The following is an 18055-nucleotide window of genomic DNA, read 5'->3' as shown; positions in this document are numbered from 1 at the left end:
GTTTCTTCCACCACTGGCTGGAGTCTGGTGAACTTCCCTCCATTCCAGTAGCCCTTCTACCCCTCTTCTCCTCCAGTGCTCTTGTTTCCCCCAAAGATCACGTTGCAGACAGAACAACTCATCTGATGAACATTCCCATTAGTTCAGCTTCTCTGTAGACATTGTGTTGTGATCTGACCTGTGTGATGTAGGATGAGTCTGTCTTGAAGGAACATCATACCTGATGTTAAATCGCTGTTTAGTCCGCAATCACATGTATGAGTGTGTCTGTCTACTCTGTTGGGAAGTCCTGTTTAACATTGATTGTGTCAGGTGCCGTTAATTGTGTCAGGTGCCGTTAATCACTTTGTGCTATGCAAAATAACAAATTGATTAATTGTGTCTCCAGACAACTTTCTGGGTGGTGAGGGAGATCCTTCATGCTCAGACCCTGAAGATCAGAGCTGAGGTACTCAGTCTGTACATCCGAACTGCCAAGGTAAGGAACACAACCCTGTACTCTGTTTATTCTCAACAGATTATTGTTTCATTTCCACATGAGTGGACAATAAACCTATAGTAATGCAAAAGTGTGTGTATACATCTCGAGTGTTTTCTGTTCCCAACAGAAACTGTGTGACATAAACAATCTGCATGCCGTGATGGCTGTGGTGTCGGGCCTACAAAGCGCTCCCATCTATAGACTCTCCAAGACGTGGGCGGTGAGTTACTGTGTGTCCATGCATCTCAAAACAATGGTCTTTCTCTAACCGCACGCTACAAAAAAAATGTGGTTGAAAATGTGTTTGACGGTGTGTTGTAGAGCAGTGGCAGATGTAAATGGTCTTTATCTCACCAGTCAAAAGTCATTACATGGTCATTGCTGGAATATGTCATGGTTTTGTGTATATGAAGCGTCTGTGCAGAAACTTCAGCGAGAACATTGATTTAACGTGCACTGTCCCTGTAAAAATAAACTCTCATACATAAACTCACTCACTCGCCGCACACTGGTCACTCTCTCGCTTTATTTCTCTCACACTCTCGCTCACACTCTTTCTCTCTTACTCTCTCGCTCTCTCACGCACTCTCTCACTTTCTGGCAAGGCTGAAAACCAGACTTTGCTTGACGGGTAATGCACGGTATTATATTGCACTCTGAAGTGACCGGAAAATTAATAAATTAGAGTGAATGAATTTGAATCACAACGAGGCCATTCCAGGGAAATGATCCCCAGTTCTCCCGCCACAACAATATTCCTGGCTCCAGGCTGGATATTGTGCTTCTTACGTCCAGATTTGAGCTCTTTCCCCCCTCTTTTTAGCACTTTCTCACTTGGCTCTTGCTTTCATATGTTCCCACTTTTATTTTGTCTGTGAATGTTGAATTAATTCTCTGTATGTGTACAATAATTCAACTGTCTCTGTGTAGTTGTTGAGTCGGAAGGACAAAGCAACGTTTGAGAGGTTGGAGTACCTCATGGCCAAAGAAGACAACTACAAGCGTCTGAGAGACTACATACGCAGCCAGAGCATGAACTCCTGCATACCGTACCTGGGTAAGATGCAGACACCTTCCCGTCGCCATTCTCCCTGCCATTTTATGTAGAAGCACTGAGAAGCTCAGACTTTTGAAAAGGACTTTCTACTCTAAAATCAATGAAAATAAAAGTATACTGACACCATCTAAAATATCATTTCCACTCTAGAAATGAGCCCAGAAACGTATTGGTACAATTATTTTACCATATTGGGCCATGCATATAGCTTATGCATGGTCCATATTATCAGGTATGCTATTAGCAATCAGCATTATCACCTGTAACCCAACTGATGCAGCATAGTGGCTATAAATAAATCGGCTGAAGAATGGGGTTGCCTATCTGCATTTACCCTATTGAGCTAATCATTAGCTAGATGTAATCTTTTAACTAGTAACAATTCATCAATTATGATGCTATGTCCTAAAAAACTTGCATGAACACAGTGAATAGGGTTACTTGGGGTAAAACGTCCCCGGCCTGTACCTCATACAAACCACTTAATGTTAAAAATCAATAATAATCCCCTAACACTTTCCCCGGTTGCCACCACTATTGCTCAACTAAACATTTCATCTGTCTCATCACAATTTAAGTCACTCCCCAAAAATTATTTTGCAGTAGGGTGGCACTTTAGCCCACGTTACCCTACAATTTACTCTCACCTATGCACTCACTGCAAATTGCAGAGCTGTAATGTGCTTAACTGTGCCCTTGCTAAAAAAAAAAAACTCAAGAGTTTAAAATGGTGCAATTTGCGCATATTTTGGAGTTGAGAAATAAAGTATGAATGGAAAGCTGGGTTCCCCACAATTGCGTTAAGAATTGTTGTGCATTGCCTGTTTGAGAATGCCATGGGGAGAGCGACAATCGCCACTTGAATGCGCCTTGAGAGAAATATTTATCTCGCATAGAACGCACAACAACAAGCCGACAAGGTAAATATATAATGGGGTTCTCTGTTTTTACAATTCATTACTCATTTGCAGAGGAGAAGTAAATGTGAATTTTCTTTCATGTTCCATATTTTTCTTGCCGTGGCGCAGCGCCACAGCTAAATGACTGCAGCGGAAACACCATGTGCCGCTCATAGCTGGACAAACACATGAGTCATGGAGAAATCATTAAGTCACATGTTATTTATTTTTCCTCTGCTTCATCATTTTATATTTATTCCCCCTTTCTTTCTTTCCTTTTTCTCTTTGAAAGCTGGCAGCACAGACTGTCTTACTGAACACTAACAAGGCCCAGGAATCCCCTATGAACTACAGGGGGAAAACGCATCCGTCTTCTCTCGATCTCTCTTTTTCTTTCTCTGGTTTTCTCTTGCTCTCTCGCTCTCTTCCCCTCTCCCTCCCCCTCACTCCCACTCTCTCTGTGTGTGTGTTTGTTTGTTCTGTTTTTCCTTTGAGGACTAGATGAAGGTTTTTCTTATTTTATTAGTTCTAGTAAAACTCGTGATTCTCTGTAGTTCCTGTTGTGGTAGATATGAATGGGGAAAGGCAGGAATTGGTTCTCTCTTTTACAATCACTCCACTCTCTGTATACAGTAGAAGCAGCCATACCCTGTGTGTGTGTGTGTGTGTGTGTGTGTGTGTACACAGAGTGGGGAGTGATTGATTGACTTCCCTCTCTGACTGGCATCTTAGTGATGACTGCACTGGCGTTTTAAGCTGTGTTTCTGCTCTGTTTCCAAACCGTGTTGTCCCTCAGTGGAGGGTGTGCATGTTTTTGTTTTTACCGGAAGTCCTCACAAGGATAGTAAAACAAGGAACATTTTGACAAGTGGGGACATTTCGCCGGTCCCCACAAGGAAAAGGGCTATTTTAGACTTAGGTTTAGGGTAGGTTAAGGGTTAGGAAAATAAGATTTTGAATAGGAATCAATTGTTTGCTCCCTACAAGGACAGTAAAACAAACCTGTGTGTGTTGTTCTGTGGAACCCTGCTGCTATTAGACATAGAGGTTTATTCATCTGAGTGTGTGCACATTTACATTTACATTTAAGTCATTTAGCAGACGCTCTTATCCAGAGCGACTTACAAATTGGTGAATTCACCTTCTGACATCCAGTGGAACAGCCACTTTACAATAGTGCATCTAAATCATTAAGGGGGGGGGGGGTGAGAAGGATTACTTATCCTATCCTAGGTATTCCTTGAAGAGGTGGGGTTTCAGGTGTCTCCGGAAGGTGGTGATTGACTCCGCTGTCCTGGCGTCGTGAGGGAGTTTGTTCCACCATTGGGGGGCCAGAGCAGCGAACAGTTTTGACTGGGCTGAGCGGGAACTGTACTTCCTCAATGGTAGGGAGGCGAGCAGGCCAGAGGTGGATGAACGCAGTGCCCTTGCTTGGGTGTAGGGCCTGATCAGAGCCTGGAGGTACTGCGGTGCCGTTCCCCTCACAGCTCCGTAGGCAAGCACCATGGTCTTGTAGCGGATGCGAGCTTCAACTGGAAGCCAGTGGAGAGAGCGGAGGAGCGGGGTGACGTGAGAGAACTAGAGATGTATAATACTCATAGTACAAACAGGCAAAAGGCTGCTCTGATGACAGGAGATTGCTTATTTGAGGTAGCTACCTTACAAAACCCAACAAGCAGTCAAATGCATCCATGGCAGTAGTCATGAGGGGCCTTTGCTCTATGTCAGTCCTTGTACTGCGAAAGGGATTTGGCAATGACTTCTGAGATGTGACAGTCCGCGATATTAGAAGAGGGAATGGGATATAAGAATTGGGCTCAGTTGGTAGAGCGTGGCGCTTGCAACGCCTGGATAGTGAGTTTGATTCCCGCGGGGAACAAAAAGTATGAAAATGTATGCACTCAAAGGTGTGAGTCGCTCTGGATAAGAGCATCTGCTTAAATGGCTAAGCAGACTTTCTGTACCGGAAGAGGCACACGCATAATCTCCCGCGCACACACTGACCTGAGATTCACACACTGACCTGAGATTCACACACTGACCTGAGATTCACACACTGACCTGAGATTCACACACTGACCTGAGATTCACGCTGTGGTCTGAGATTCACGCTGTGGTCTGAGATTTTGAATGGGAATCAATGGTTTGGTCTCCATTTGGCCTGTTGACATAAGTAGATGAGTTGGTTGAATTCAATGCTGTGTATGTGTCTAAAGGGACACACATATTCAAACCTAATTGGATTTAACCACACTTTCATCCCTTTACGCGGCAGACCATGACAGAATTGGCTGTTACAGAAGAGTCACCCATGTTCTGAGGTAAATCACTGGCTGCACAGAATAGTGCCAGGGCCATTGGCGAGGTGTCTGTGTGGTGCAGTAGGGTTGGAGCTGGGCTGTGGAGGAACCAATGTAATGGAAATATGAGGGCAAAGTGTCAGATGAGAGAACTAGGCCAAGTTGCTATCCAACTTTCCAAACCAACTCTCTTCAATTTCCCTCTGTTTCCATGACCTACAGCCACAGTATTGGAGCCAGAGATATAGCAGCGGTGTGTGTGTGCATGCCTATATATTGTGTGTGCATTCACTCAACATCCTTGCAGTGCTAGCTGTGTTGTGTGTGTGTGTGTGTGTGTGTGTGTGTGTGTGTGTGTGTGTGTGTGTGTGTGTGTGTGTGTAAAGACTAATGGCTCCTTAGGGACCTAGGTCAGGGGAGAATCATAACTTTAGGACGTATCTTAGTAAAACTGAAAGCTTAGCATTTTAGCACGGAAAGAATGTCCCCCCCCCTGTCTTTTTTCATTCCCTGCTCCCCTCCCCTTTTTCTTTTTTGTGTTTTTGCCTTTTTGTCTTCATTCCATTTCTGTTGATCACTCTCCTTTTATCTCTCTTGTCTCCCCTCTACTTCAGTATCATCTTTCCCTGTCCTCTCTTTCCTTCTCCACTTTCACCTTTTTGTTGTCCTGACTCGAGGCTCTCTCTCTCTCTCTCAACTACAGAAATGTGGTTCTCATTGTTCCTCCTCCCCGTTCCTCCGCTCTCCCCCTCTTCTCCTCTACTCTCCAAGGCTGCATTCTTTCATTATGAACTCCTTCATAATGGGAGGTTTCATAAGACTTATCATGCTCCATATTTACTACCTCTTTGTTCCTGATAGCTCCTTCATACAGCGGTATAATCAAACGTATAATGTTTACGCCAGCTGTGACAAAGCAGACTTACTAGTTTGACTAACTGTCCTGGAATATGTTACTTTGTTTGTTGGCCATGGGGTGGTTGGGTGAGAAATGGAGAGAGAGAGATGGTGTGAATGAGAAGTCTTGAGAGCAACGGGTATTTAAAAACGGTTTTATTTAGTATAGAGCTGCATGGAAACTGATGTCAGAGCAGGGCAACTATTCACCTTTGTCAACTTGACGTTCGTCTTTGTGTGTGTGTTGAATGACCAATATGGATTGTTTGGGGCCGATACCGATTTTTAGGGAGTCAAGGCTGATATTTTAGGCCGATATCCAATATCATTACATTTTAAAATTTTGATGACAAAATTTCCCAGAGACAGCTGTGTATGCATTAATTTAAATATCAAACAATACGTTTGACATTGGTAAAAACTAATCTAACTACGTAACACAATTACACCATTACAAGTCAGATGGTTCGTTGCAGAAAATGGTGCGTGTTCAAAATGATAACCAGCTAAATGACAACTAGCTAGTTACATTGGCTATTAGCTCCTATCTGTTATCTTAGCTACATTTTTATCTAGCTAGCGAACACCACATATGCAATGTTTAGTTGTGATCTTTGATAACAGGTCACATAGCTAGCTTGCTTATTGCATGTAGGTCCGGGCACATTGACACAAGCCTAATTATTAGTGAATTAACTAAATTAATATTTGCCACGGGAGTTAATCCATCCTTTGTGTCAATTAATCCATTTCTTAATACTACACATTTCTGTTGGAGGATGAGCTAGCTTGCTGCTTCCTGCTGCTGATTTTCCCAGCTAGACATTCCTTGGCATTGTGCAGTGCTCATGGCTGAGGCGTTGAGTGGTGGCTGGCATAGCAGCAGCTTTGCTATGTAGAGGGACTATCTGCAAAGTCGTTAGAGAAGGGCCAATAGCCGATTAGACTAGATACAGCCAATATCGGCCCAATATATCGGCTCAGCTGATTATCGGTTGTTCCTGTGTGTGTGACCCTTAACAGAAATAAACAGAATGGCCATACTGGGGCTAAATAGAGCAGGGAGTGACTATAACTATACTCATTATAAATATGTTGATAAATAACAGAAGTGAGAGATGGCAGGGAGACCATGGAGGAAACATTTGGCTTGAGCAGATTCATACGTCTTAAATTAACTCTCACAAATAAAGCCCAATATATTTACATGCCAAAGCGAGTTAGGCCATTCCCACGTCACAAAGCACAGTCCATTTCCTCTCAGTGCTTGTGGGAACCCCGAAACAACAAGCCCAAACAAAACAACAGAGTAATATGTACATGAAGACCATACCAAGTCCTGTATTCCTGGGGGGAGGTGCGTGCCTCTCAACCCCTTTTGACTGTGGTACATTCTCATTTTGATTTTAAGCGATGACATAAGGAACTTGTAATTAAATCCTTATTACGCTGTGAAGAAAGGCACTCACTTAGCAACAAACCCGCTGGAGACAAGCAAAACAGAACAGCAAAATAAACAATATTTTTTTTCCAGTAGCATTTAGGCTGTAAGTCATCTCAAATTCCTAAATTAATCACCTTCATAGCGTATTGAACTGTGACATGGTGAAGTAGCATACTGTATATATAGACTGTTGTAGAAGGCAGTGGCAGCTAGCTCTGTGTTCGAGTCCATACTCTGGCTGTCCACTGCTATCTGTTAGAGAGGACTCAATAGGAGCACAGCTGAAACATAGGAGAAAGCTGTGTCTTCTATCCAGAGAGGGTCAAACATAACCAGGGTTTCCATTTTGGGCATTGACTGTTGAAATCCAATCCTCTTCTCCACTTGAGAATGGAAGGATGGAATGGAGTGTGGAGATGAAGGGTAGCTTGGTAGAGAAGCTGAGAGGGGTCAGGAGTGGGAGGGGTAGGGTAGGGGTCATGATGGGTCAAAGGTCATGGTGTAGTTAGGGAGGTGGCGCCTGTTCCAGGCTCAATCGATAGGTCGGATCATCATGCGGACAGACTTGAGGGAGTAGAACCCTCCTCCGTACTCGGCCCAGAAGATTCCATCCTGGAACTTACTGCGGTAAACCCCTCCGCTGTACCATACTCCGTTCAGGTTGGTCTGGCCACAGGCATTGTACCACCAGCCACCCTTATGGAAGTGAGCACAGTTACCTAGGGAGGGGAGAGGAGGGGGCTTAGTGGTACAGCATATTCTTGTGCTTGATGTCACTTGAGCAGGGATGTTAGAGAAATGGACCACAGTACAAAGAAGCTTGTGAAATGGTATGATTGGGAAACTAGTATTGTAGCATAGAAGTGTGTTAACGTACAAGTACAGCATTGTACTTGTATTCTAGCATACATCCCTATTTTGGCACACTGTCTTGTTTTACCTGAGAAAGCGTCCTTGTCCCTGTCCAGCGTGGTGAACATTTTCCCATTGTGGCTGCTGAGGGAGTCTCCAGCGTTCCCCTGGTAGGTGCCCAGTCTCAGGCGGTACCCCTCACTCTCAGGCTCCAGGTGGAAGCTGCTGTACTCGGCATACACCTTCTTTCCCACCCAGTCCTCCAGCTCTACCAGCAGCCTGTAGTCCCCCTGCTTCCCTAGGTTATAGATGTTCTCCAGACCCAGCCAGTACTCACTGTCAATGTTCCCAAAGCCTTTCTGTAGGGGGGCACACACACACACAGCAGGTTATAATATAGATAATTTCCAGTCTCCAAGGGTTTCTAATGAACGGTTACAGGACAGTGAGTTGTGTGGTGGTTGTGTAGTGTCCCAGCTAAAGCTTTTGGAATGCTGCTTTCACCCACTAACTAGCCTAACAAACCACACCGTATCTAGTCAGCAGCAAAAAGAACCACACCTGTGTCTGTAGACAGTCTAAATAGTCCCGCTCAGAGGACAAAGAGAGGGTAAATCACAGAGGGTAGACTTCAGTAATGTGATTACACGCTGCATCATTTGTGTTAAAGGAAACCAGACCTTAAGAATCAATGGAACAGAATTGAATCAGTTCCCTGTTGGAGACGATAATGTGTCAAAGTTCTGCCTTCCCAGTCAAGGTGAATTACTGGCTGTGGCAGGGGAGAAAGTCTATGGGGGCTACACACACTGTCTCACACACACACACACACATTGTCTCACACACACACACACACACACACACACACACACACACACACACACTGCTGGGTGTTTTGGGTCCAGATGAGATCTGTGATGATGACTAGAGGAAAGCGGGGGGGGGTGAAGGAAGAGAGAGGAGGGAAGGAGTCTGATTTCCTCACCTGCCCATGGGGGTATAATGGGTGTGTGTGTGTGCGCACATGCGTGGCTCTGTGCCAGGGCTTTCTCCAGAGTGATGGGTTGTGTTAGCAGCCCCAGAATGTGGTGGGGAGTGGGCTTGGTTATGTTATGTAGGAGGGGAGATAAGGGGAACATCAGCCCCTCCCTCCATGTCCCTACTGGGGTCATATCTGGGTGGCTTCTAGTTGGAGGTCAGAGAGAGAGGGCTGGACTTACCCCCAATGGCTCTGTGCTTAACAATATACATACTTATCCAGATGTTTATGATCGATGTCAGTGTGCGTTATCGTCTGCACTATAGTACCTTGTAGTTCTCCCAGTTCCTGAAGAAGTTGACCGATCCATCCTTCCTCCTCTGTAGCACAGTCCAGCCTCCGTTGTCTAGGCCGTGTTCACACCAGGCCTGGATCAGCCGGTCACTGCCCTCGGACTTAAGCAGGTACATCCCACTGGTGCTGTGGCCCGCCTGGCGCACCTGGTAGCAATCCTTAAACGGACCTGGAAGAGGGGGAGGGAGAAATGGGTCAGTGGCTGCGTCCAATATGGCACCCTAGTCCCTATATAATGCACTTGTTTTGACCAGAGCCCAAAGCCAGTGTGTCTCCTCTGTTAGTACTTCTATTATGTAACATCCTCATCTCTAATCTCCATACTATATCTTGCCTCAGGTGAACAAGATGTCTTCTTTCATCACACACACGCTAAATAGATTATGTACCCCCGCTGGGCGGACAGAGACAGAGAAAGGAAGGCATCGATTGCCAAGACCTCCTTGCTTATGGGTATGGGTAGGAGTAGTTACGATGCTGTAGCAGTCCGTGAGCCCCTTTCCTGCCCAGACCACCATACAGCCTTGTGTAGCCAGCCAGCCAGCATTAGCTCAGTACCTTGATTCCCAGCTGTATCTAAACCCGGCTTATTTCCTGCTCCTGTGTGAATGATATGTATTGAGCAGCCAGGAAGACAGTCTTTGTGAGGGGGACCTCTGGGGCCCGAGGCACACAGAAGATAGTTTTCTCAGCTGTGTGTGTGTACAGGGAGGACAGAGCCACTGTAGTGCTTTATAAACATACCTAAAAACCTCACAGAACCGGGATATGTTATTCCAGTAACCATACGTCTTCATCTAGACCACTTCTGTCTTGAGAGGCTTTCTGTCTATAGCTCTCTTGGACTCTTTCATTCTCTCTCCAAGTAAAAAACAGGTGAATATCTCATGTGACCCTAGTGATTTGAGCAGGGATTGGCCCATCCACAGTGTGGTGTTGGTCTGTGTATTGAGGTGAACTGGCCATGTGTATTTTGAGAGCTAAGCCATCAACAGAAGAGAATTCAGCCTGGCTCCACTCATCCTCAGAGATTCATGATAGATGATCGTGTTGCTTTTCCTCACAGAGCAGGAACAATTAATCGCTTTCTCTCTCTTGTTGCTTTTGGGACCAAATAACCTGTCCAGAATGAATGGAGATGAGTAGATTTATTTGGGCTACGTTTCAGAGTGGAGGAGCTCTGATATGATGTGTATGATTTAGTTGTCTGTCTCTCTTTCAGTGGGCCATCCGGGGAGGGCCCGTGTGGCTCAGTTGATAGAGCATGGCGCTAGCAACGCCTGGGTTGTGGTTACGATTCACACCGAGTACGGAAAATGTACGTACTCACTTATTGTAAGTCGCTCTGGATAAGTGTCTGCTATATGACTACAATGTAAATGTAAAATTTACTCAGTGAATTTCATAAAGTAAACCTTTTTAGATTAAACAATATTACATATATTTACGTCACTAAATAACTGATTCAAACGCACTGTTATGCAATGAAGGTCTACAGTAGCATCAACAGAATTCTGTAGGTTAGCACCATGTAGCCGGATGACAGCTAGCTTCCGTCCTCCTCTGGATACATTGACTTCAATACAAAACCTAAGAGGCTCATGGTTCTCACCCCCTTCCATAGACTTACATGTTGTCCATCCAATCAAAGTATCAGAGAATGAATCTCATACTGAAAGCATAAGCTACAGCTAGTTAGTACTGTAGTGCATCAAATGTGGTGAGTAGTTGACTCAAAGCGAGAGAGAGATGATAGTTAATTTCTTAAATGAAAAAAATAATTTCTTAAATGAAAGAAGCAGCTGTTTTTATTTAGTTTTTCTCTTCTTAGTTTACCTTTCACTTAGTTAGCTACCTAATGCAGCTTATTTAGCCTACTCAAAAACCTGTTGGATAGCCAACACTACAACTCTTCCAACTGAAGTTAAGCTTTCAGTTGTATGAATTTATTGCAGCCGGGGCCCACCGGTGTAACTGCTAAACTGCTTGCTGTACACTGTATTGTGTGATTGTACACAATATAGTGTCCACATGGATTTGTACACATAGATTTGACTGTGGGTTTACTAACGTGTTAGTTCTAGTAGCCATGTTGACTATGACGTTAGCTAATATGGTGACGGCTGTGTAGCGTTTTTTCCAAGCAAATGGAAAAGGTTAGCGGAGAGGTGTCACTGGTCCAAAAAGTTGGAGAAGCTAGCTAGCTAGGTTAATTGAGGCTGCAGTGCATGCGCTTCCTTATTCTTATAATAACAACATATCCATTCAGAATATTAAGTAGCAGCCTTGCTGTTGGTCATTGTAGCCTATCCTTCTCCTCAAATGTTTATTTCTATCTTCCATTAACACGAGCACCTCCTGGCCGTTCAGCTTGTAAGTACCAGCTCGAGAGTGTTGCCGGGTGTTCCATTTAGTATACACATCAGATGCATATCAACCCGCAAGGTTTGCAAACTAAAACACCAAGTCTTGATAAATAGTGCATAAACAGTTGTAACGCACAAATTGCATGAAGAAATATATCCATGGAAAAATATAACAATAGTTATTTGTTTAGATTAGTTTTTGTATAATTCTACAAAGTCCTTGTGAAAAAATTAGGCCTAAATCCAAATTTCGACCCTTCCAGCCAATGACGCATGAGCATTCTAACTAACAGTGTAATAAATACATTTCATGTATGCTATTGGAAGAATAATAATTTGTTTGTGTTGATAAAAGTCTTAGGTAACATTAGAAACCTAAAAAAAACTGTTATTTCAAAGAACATAATAGCATTTTCAATAGTTTGCAGTGGTGTAAAGTATTTAAGTAAAAATACTTTAAAGTACAACTTAAGTAGTATTTTGGGTTATCTGTACTTTACTATTTATATTTTTGACAACTTTTACTTTCACTCATCACTGTTAATGTAATATTTTCTATAGCCTAACTCTTGTGTGAAATTAGTGTAATAACTATCTATGCATTGCCACTTTAATAACTCTACGTACATGTACATAATTACCTTGACACCGGTGCCACAGCACATTGACTCTGTACCAGTACCCCCTGTATATAGCCCCGCTATTTTTATTTAATGTGTTGTCTAATTATTTGTTATGCTTATCTCTTTTTTTAAATTGAGGTATTTTCTTAAAACTGCATTGTTAGTTAAGGGCTTGTAAGTAAGCATTTCACTATAACAACACCTGTTGTATTCAACGCATGTGACAAATTACATTTGATTTGGAAAAAATTGTGTTTGTGTGCATTTTGTTTCAATAGGCCAGCTGTGCAGGCTGACTGGTGTCATTTTTTTCTCCTTGCTCATCAACTTTGATATAGTCACGGCTGCAGTACGTAGCATGTTTTCGTTTCCCTTACAATAAATTTGATTAGTAATGGCATTATAGTAAATAAAATAGACCGGTGTCAACCCGCAAGGTGCAATGTCAAATCTTTTACATGAGTGCCAACGATAATAAATCGGCATAACCAAACTCATCATTATACTATTTTTGTTCTAAATTAAATCAACCTCTTCACCCTCCTTATCATTCAGTTAGGCCTAATGTCATTTTTATTGTGAAGAAACGGTCACAATTGTCATTCAGTGAGGAAAGAGAGGCTCATTAGTGCCTGGCCTTGGTGCCAACGTCCTACGGTGCCAATGTCCTACGGTGCCAACGTATTAAGGGTGCAAACGTCCTACGGTCTTGGTGGGTCAAGGAATAGATATAAAAAAACAGGATTTTAAGACTTTTCTGTTTGATTTCAAGATTTTGACAAATGTAATCATAGAGCCTGTTGCTGTTTTGATGAGGACAACAATCTCCGCTCTCGTGGAAAGCAAAAGCAGCAGCAGCATAAATTATAATGACTCTCTCGCTCTCTATTGCAGCAGTCATGTTCAGATCTGTACAGGCCCTCCCGAACAAGTCAGTTAAAATTACATACCCGAGACCTTCATATCAGATCTGACCCAGACCCTTAACATTATTTAGAATTCTGGATCCGGATCCGCTCTGGTCCCAGATTGGGTTTTGGATATTCGGGTAAAGATGGATCCGTGAAGACTGTGTGTGCGTGTAATCAGGGGTGTATTAATTCTGCAGATTGTGTTGCAAAGCAATTTTTTAAGCAAACGCAATGGGGATGGACCTACCTGAATTCTAATGGAAACTCCAATAGCAACTGTTTGGCCTAATGATTACACCCCAGATCTACTGGATTCAGGCAAGAGTGTGTGTGCAAGGCAGTCTCGTTGTCACCTTGATTACTCCAATTTGTGTCTCGCTTGACCTATGCACCTACATTATAAACTTTAATTTGTAGGCTAGGTTGTAGCAACCTCATGATGGGTGTAGGGCGCATTCGAGTATCATGTAGTACTCAAATGTGTAGCTCTTGCGTTAGCTCCTATAACTGATGCCTAAACTCTGTCGTGGTCAGAAGTTGTGCGCTGTGGACGACCCCCACACGTATCCAAGTGGAGATGTCAGTCATGTGAAGTTAGTTTGTGTTGCTGTAACATACAGCTATAGAGCACATCACCACTGTGGAGAGGCAGCTGTATGCACAATCAGAAATCTTCAACACTCGCTGTCCCTCTATCCCTCTGAAAGTGGGCTCCAGTCATCACCACCCCTCCATCCCCTCTCCCCTTGTACTTCCCTCTGTCCCGCTCCCTCGTTCCCTACCAACCAGCCTTTCTCTCAATAGACTCTTTCTAAATGTAGCCCCTTCCCTCTTTCCTCTTCAGTCCTTTCGACTGCCAATAGTCCCACTATTGTTACTGCAGGAAACGGCTGCTCTGCCTGAAGGAGCTGGAGGCTCACTGGTCTGACACTGACATCACACACTGACATCACACACTCCACTTAGACTTCTCTGGAGGCTCTTTAAGCTGGGCACAGGGCCAGTAGTTACAACACGCACTATATTGGATGAGTGTATATATAGACACTTAGTTCAACTCAGATCACACATGCAGACTATTTGGCACTATTTGACAGAGATGTCTGACTTCACGTCAGGGAGAAGTCTGCTGTGAACAATGACCACTTCTATCATGGTTTAAGTGCTTGCTAGCTTTTGCTGTTATAACATTTGACTACTGAAAGGCTGTAAACCAGTTTTGTTGTCTATTATTACAGTGAGGTTGTTTCCTGTGATGGCTAATGGTAGGAAAACTGTAACAGAGTAACCAGAGACGAGGTTAAAATGTCTGTCAAACATTGACCCCTAGATCTCCCTCTGTTTATTGTATTGAACCTATTGACCTGGTACAGTACAGACAGAGTTATGGCCCTACAGTGCACCCAGCTGAAGGGTTTAAGTAATGCAGACCCCAGCTGGCCCACAGCAGACCTGTGAGGGGCCGATAGAGGAAAGTAGTGGCAGTTTGATCTGAAGATTACAGTCTCAGGCTTTCCTCTCCAATCCACTTTCCCCAAAAACAGACCAGAGATGATTTTGTCCTCAGTAATCATATGCTCCGTCTGTCAGTTTCACCTCCTTCCTACCCCAGGCCATATATGAAAACCCTTGCTCATTCTTCTAGTGCTGGGGTACTCAACTACTATTTGAGAAGGTCCGGTCACACAATTTTCCTAGATGGCAAAGGACCGGATGGATATTGTCATTTATCAGCATAGTAACAAACCCCCACCTTGCAACCCATGTAACCTCAAGCTGATCAAACTGTTCACACCCCTGTTGTTGGCGGGGAGAACATTTGGCAATTTTTTTAAAGCTTCTTTCCTGCAATTCTACACATTTTGCCATTGGGCAGAGAATTATTGCAGTTTGAAGCTAATTTCCTGCAATTTACACATTTTGTGTGTTCATATGATGCCGGGGTGACTGAACAAAATCAATGGGGGCCCCCTGGGCACGTAATCTGGCCATGATCACTACAAGATTTAGACCGCTAAATAGCTGGTTAGATTATCTAACATGACCAGCAGTTGATCAACTGGACATTTCTGACAGGTTAAAATTAGCTCTATAATGTCTGTAATTGAATGACGTAACAAGAGGAAAACTGCCTGTACACTACCAAATTTTGTAATTGCACCTTGCACATTCTACTATTACCACTCTCAACTGCAGAATGTTTAAAGTCTGACTGAGTTCCTGAAGTGTGTGTGTGCTGCATTCGGGAAGTATTCCGACCCCTAAAATGGATTAATAAATGTTTTTCCCTCATCAATCTACACACTATACCCCATAATGACAAAGCAAAAACGGGTTTGCCCAGTGAAATTATTTTTAGTATTATTTATTTTTTATGGCAGCTTCATACTGTGGGGATGTTTTTCAGCGACAGGGACTGGGAGACTAGTCATGATTGAGGGAAAGATGAACGGAGCAAAGCACGAAGACATCTTTGATGAAAACCTTCTCCAGAGAGCTCAGGACCTCAGACTGTGGCGAAGGTTCACCGTCCAAAAGAACAACGACCCAGCCAAGACGATGCAGGAGTGGCTTTGGGACAAGTCTCTGAATGTCCTCAAGTGGCCCAGGCAGAGCCCGAAATTGAACCCGATCAAACATCTCTGCAGAGACCTGAAAAAAGAGCTGTGCAGCGACCCCATCCAACCTGACAGAGCTTGAGAGGATTTGCAGAAGAATGTGAGAAACTCCACAAATACAGGTGTGCCAAGCTTGTAGCGTCATACCCAAGAATACTTGCGGCTGTAATCGCTGCCAAAGGTGCTTCAAAAAAGTACTGTGTAAAGGGTCTGAATACTGATGCAAATGTGATATTTTATTTTTTATACACTTGCAAAAACTTCTAATAACCTGTTTGTGCTCTTTCATAATGTGTTATTGTGTGTAGATTGATGAGGGAAAAAAACATTTAATCAATTTTCTAAATTCAAAATGTGGAAAAGTGTGAATACTTGCACTGCATACCGATACAATTTACATTGCATTTAGTAGTCCAACAGCACAAGGCATTAATTGTTTGAACACTTTCTTCTTAGGCCATGGGCATTCTGAAGCACTGGCCAGAGGGAAGCCTCGAACTGAGGCTGCAGCGGGTGGGAGGGGTCGCTAATGACAGCCAGTGCCTTCTTTTTGTTTTCCTTGTGGAACAGACTGCTCAAATGGGAGATTACCATACCACTGTCATATTGAACGTGAGGATGCTCTCCACCAAGCTGCTGTACACCATCTCCAGAAAATCCTGGCTGACCCCAAACCACTTGAATTTCCTGATTTAAAAACAAGCAGTGGCTTGCTTTTAAAAATATGCAGTCTGTATTCTATGTAAAACTCATCTTATCAATTTGTGTCCCTAGGGATTGGAAACGCTTAACCACCTCCACTGATTGGTCGTTCAGAGAGAGTGGTTGGGACGTTAGCAAGTTGCTGCTATTGATGATCAGCCCCTTTGTCTTTTCCACATTGATGTGGAGGGCACTTGACCGGCATAATTTTTCAATGTTGTTGTTCTATTTAAAATGTCTGTCCCCATCTGAAGTAGCATCTTTAAAAAAAGAGTCCTACAAGAGCCATGTCATTTGCGTACTTGAAAAGGCTCACATTGTTTCTTTGGATCTTTGTCTCATTAGTGTAGATAGAGAACAACCACGGTGAAAGGACACACCCTGGGGCGACCCTGTGTTCAGGGTCAGTTCATCAGCAAGTGCCCCATTCATGAGGACCCTCTGTCGGCGGTCAGTTGGTCATTAATCCGGGCCTCCCGAGTGGCGCAGTGGTCTAAGGCACTGCATCGTCGTGCTAGCTGTGCCTCTAGAGATTCTGGGTTCGAGTCCAGGTTCTGTCGCAGGCGGCCGCACTGGGAGTCCCATGGGGCGGCGTACAATTGGCCCAGCATCATCCGGGTTAGGGGAGGGTTTGGCCGGAAGGGATGTTCTTGTCCAATTGCGCACTATCGACCCCTGACATGGTCGCCAGGTGTACGGTGTTCCCTCTGACGCATTGGTGTGGCTGGCTTCCGGGTTAAGTGGGCATTGTGTCAAGAAGCAGTGCAGCTTGGTTGTGTTTTGGAAGACGCACGGCTCTCGACCTTGGCCTCTCCCGAGTCCGTACGGGAGTTGCAGCGACGATACCACGAAATCGGGAAGAAAAAAGTAATTGATCCAACCTGCGAGGCCTCAGGCCCAGTTGTCGTTTCAGCAGTGTGTGTATTTGTGTTGAAAGCTGAAGTAAAACAACCATGTTCACGAAGGTCAGGGTAGCATCCTCAGTCCCTCTATGTGCCTTATAGGCAAACTATGATGGGTTCATTTGATCTATCTGCTATGCACAGGTTAAGGTGCTTATTGACAACCCTTTCCATGTATTTGGCCAGAAGGTGCTTGAAGGCCACAGGTCGAAAGTAATTTGGTGATTTGGCGCCTGATTTCTTAGGCAGTGGTACAATGGTCAGCACCTTCCAGGAGTTGGGCACCGAACAAGTGCTCAGCAGGAGTTGAAACAGTCGTGTGAAAACTCCCTTGAGCTGGTCGGCTTAGACCTGCATTGCTTTACCCCGTAGTCCGTGTGGGCCCGGTGCTTTGTGAGAGAATGATTTATTTCAGCTTTTATTTCTTTCATCTCAATCCCAGTGGGTCAGACGTTTACGTACTCTCAATTAGTATTTGGTAGCATTACCTTTTAAATTGTTTAACTTGGGTCAAATCTTTCGGTAGCCTTACTCAAGCTTCCCACAATAAGTTGGGTGAATTATGGCCCATTCCTCCTGACAGAGCTGGTGTAACTGAGTCAGGTTTATAGGCCTCCTTGCTCCCACACGCTTTTTCAGTTCTGACCACAAATTTTCTATAGGATTAGGT

At 44.0% G+C, this 18055-nt stretch overlaps 2 protein-coding genes across 5 annotated transcripts in view; one reads left to right on the top strand and one right to left on the bottom strand.

The window, feature by feature from the left end:
* ralgps2 (Ral GEF with PH domain and SH3 binding motif 2) overlaps window positions 1–18055 on the top strand; it is a 99315-nt gene that overhangs the window by 32081 nt on the left and 49179 nt on the right. The window contains exons 5-7 of the mRNA XM_064989513.1: window positions 389–478; window positions 609–701; window positions 1412–1538. Coding sequence (XP_064845585.1) covers window positions 389–478; window positions 609–701; window positions 1412–1538 — 310 coding nt within the window. The remainder of the gene's footprint in view (window positions 1–388; window positions 479–608; window positions 702–1411; window positions 1539–18055) is intronic.
* The window catches only part of angptl1a (angiopoietin-like 1a), a 30489-nt gene continuing 18206 nt past the window's right edge, over window positions 5773–18055 (bottom strand). For all 4 annotated transcript variants that reach the window (XM_064989509.1, XM_064989508.1, XM_064989510.1 and 1 more), the window contains 3 exons: window positions 9239–9432; window positions 8019–8289; window positions 5773–7797 (listed from right to left, as the gene is read on the bottom strand). In XM_064989509.1, the coding sequence (XP_064845581.1) occupies window positions 7610–7797; window positions 8019–8289; window positions 9239–9432 (653 nt within the window). In that variant the 3' untranslated portion in view covers window positions 5773–7609. The remainder of the gene's footprint in view (window positions 7798–8018; window positions 8290–9238; window positions 9433–18055) is intronic.

This window comes from Oncorhynchus masou, chromosome 15 (genome assembly GCF_036934945.1).
Source record: "Oncorhynchus masou masou isolate Uvic2021 chromosome 15, UVic_Omas_1.1, whole genome shotgun sequence".
Lineage (NCBI taxonomy): Eukaryota > Metazoa > Chordata > Actinopteri > Salmoniformes > Salmonidae > Oncorhynchus > Oncorhynchus masou.
Note: the sequence above shows the minus strand (reverse complement) of the source record. Positions and strands in the feature narration are given on the sequence as shown.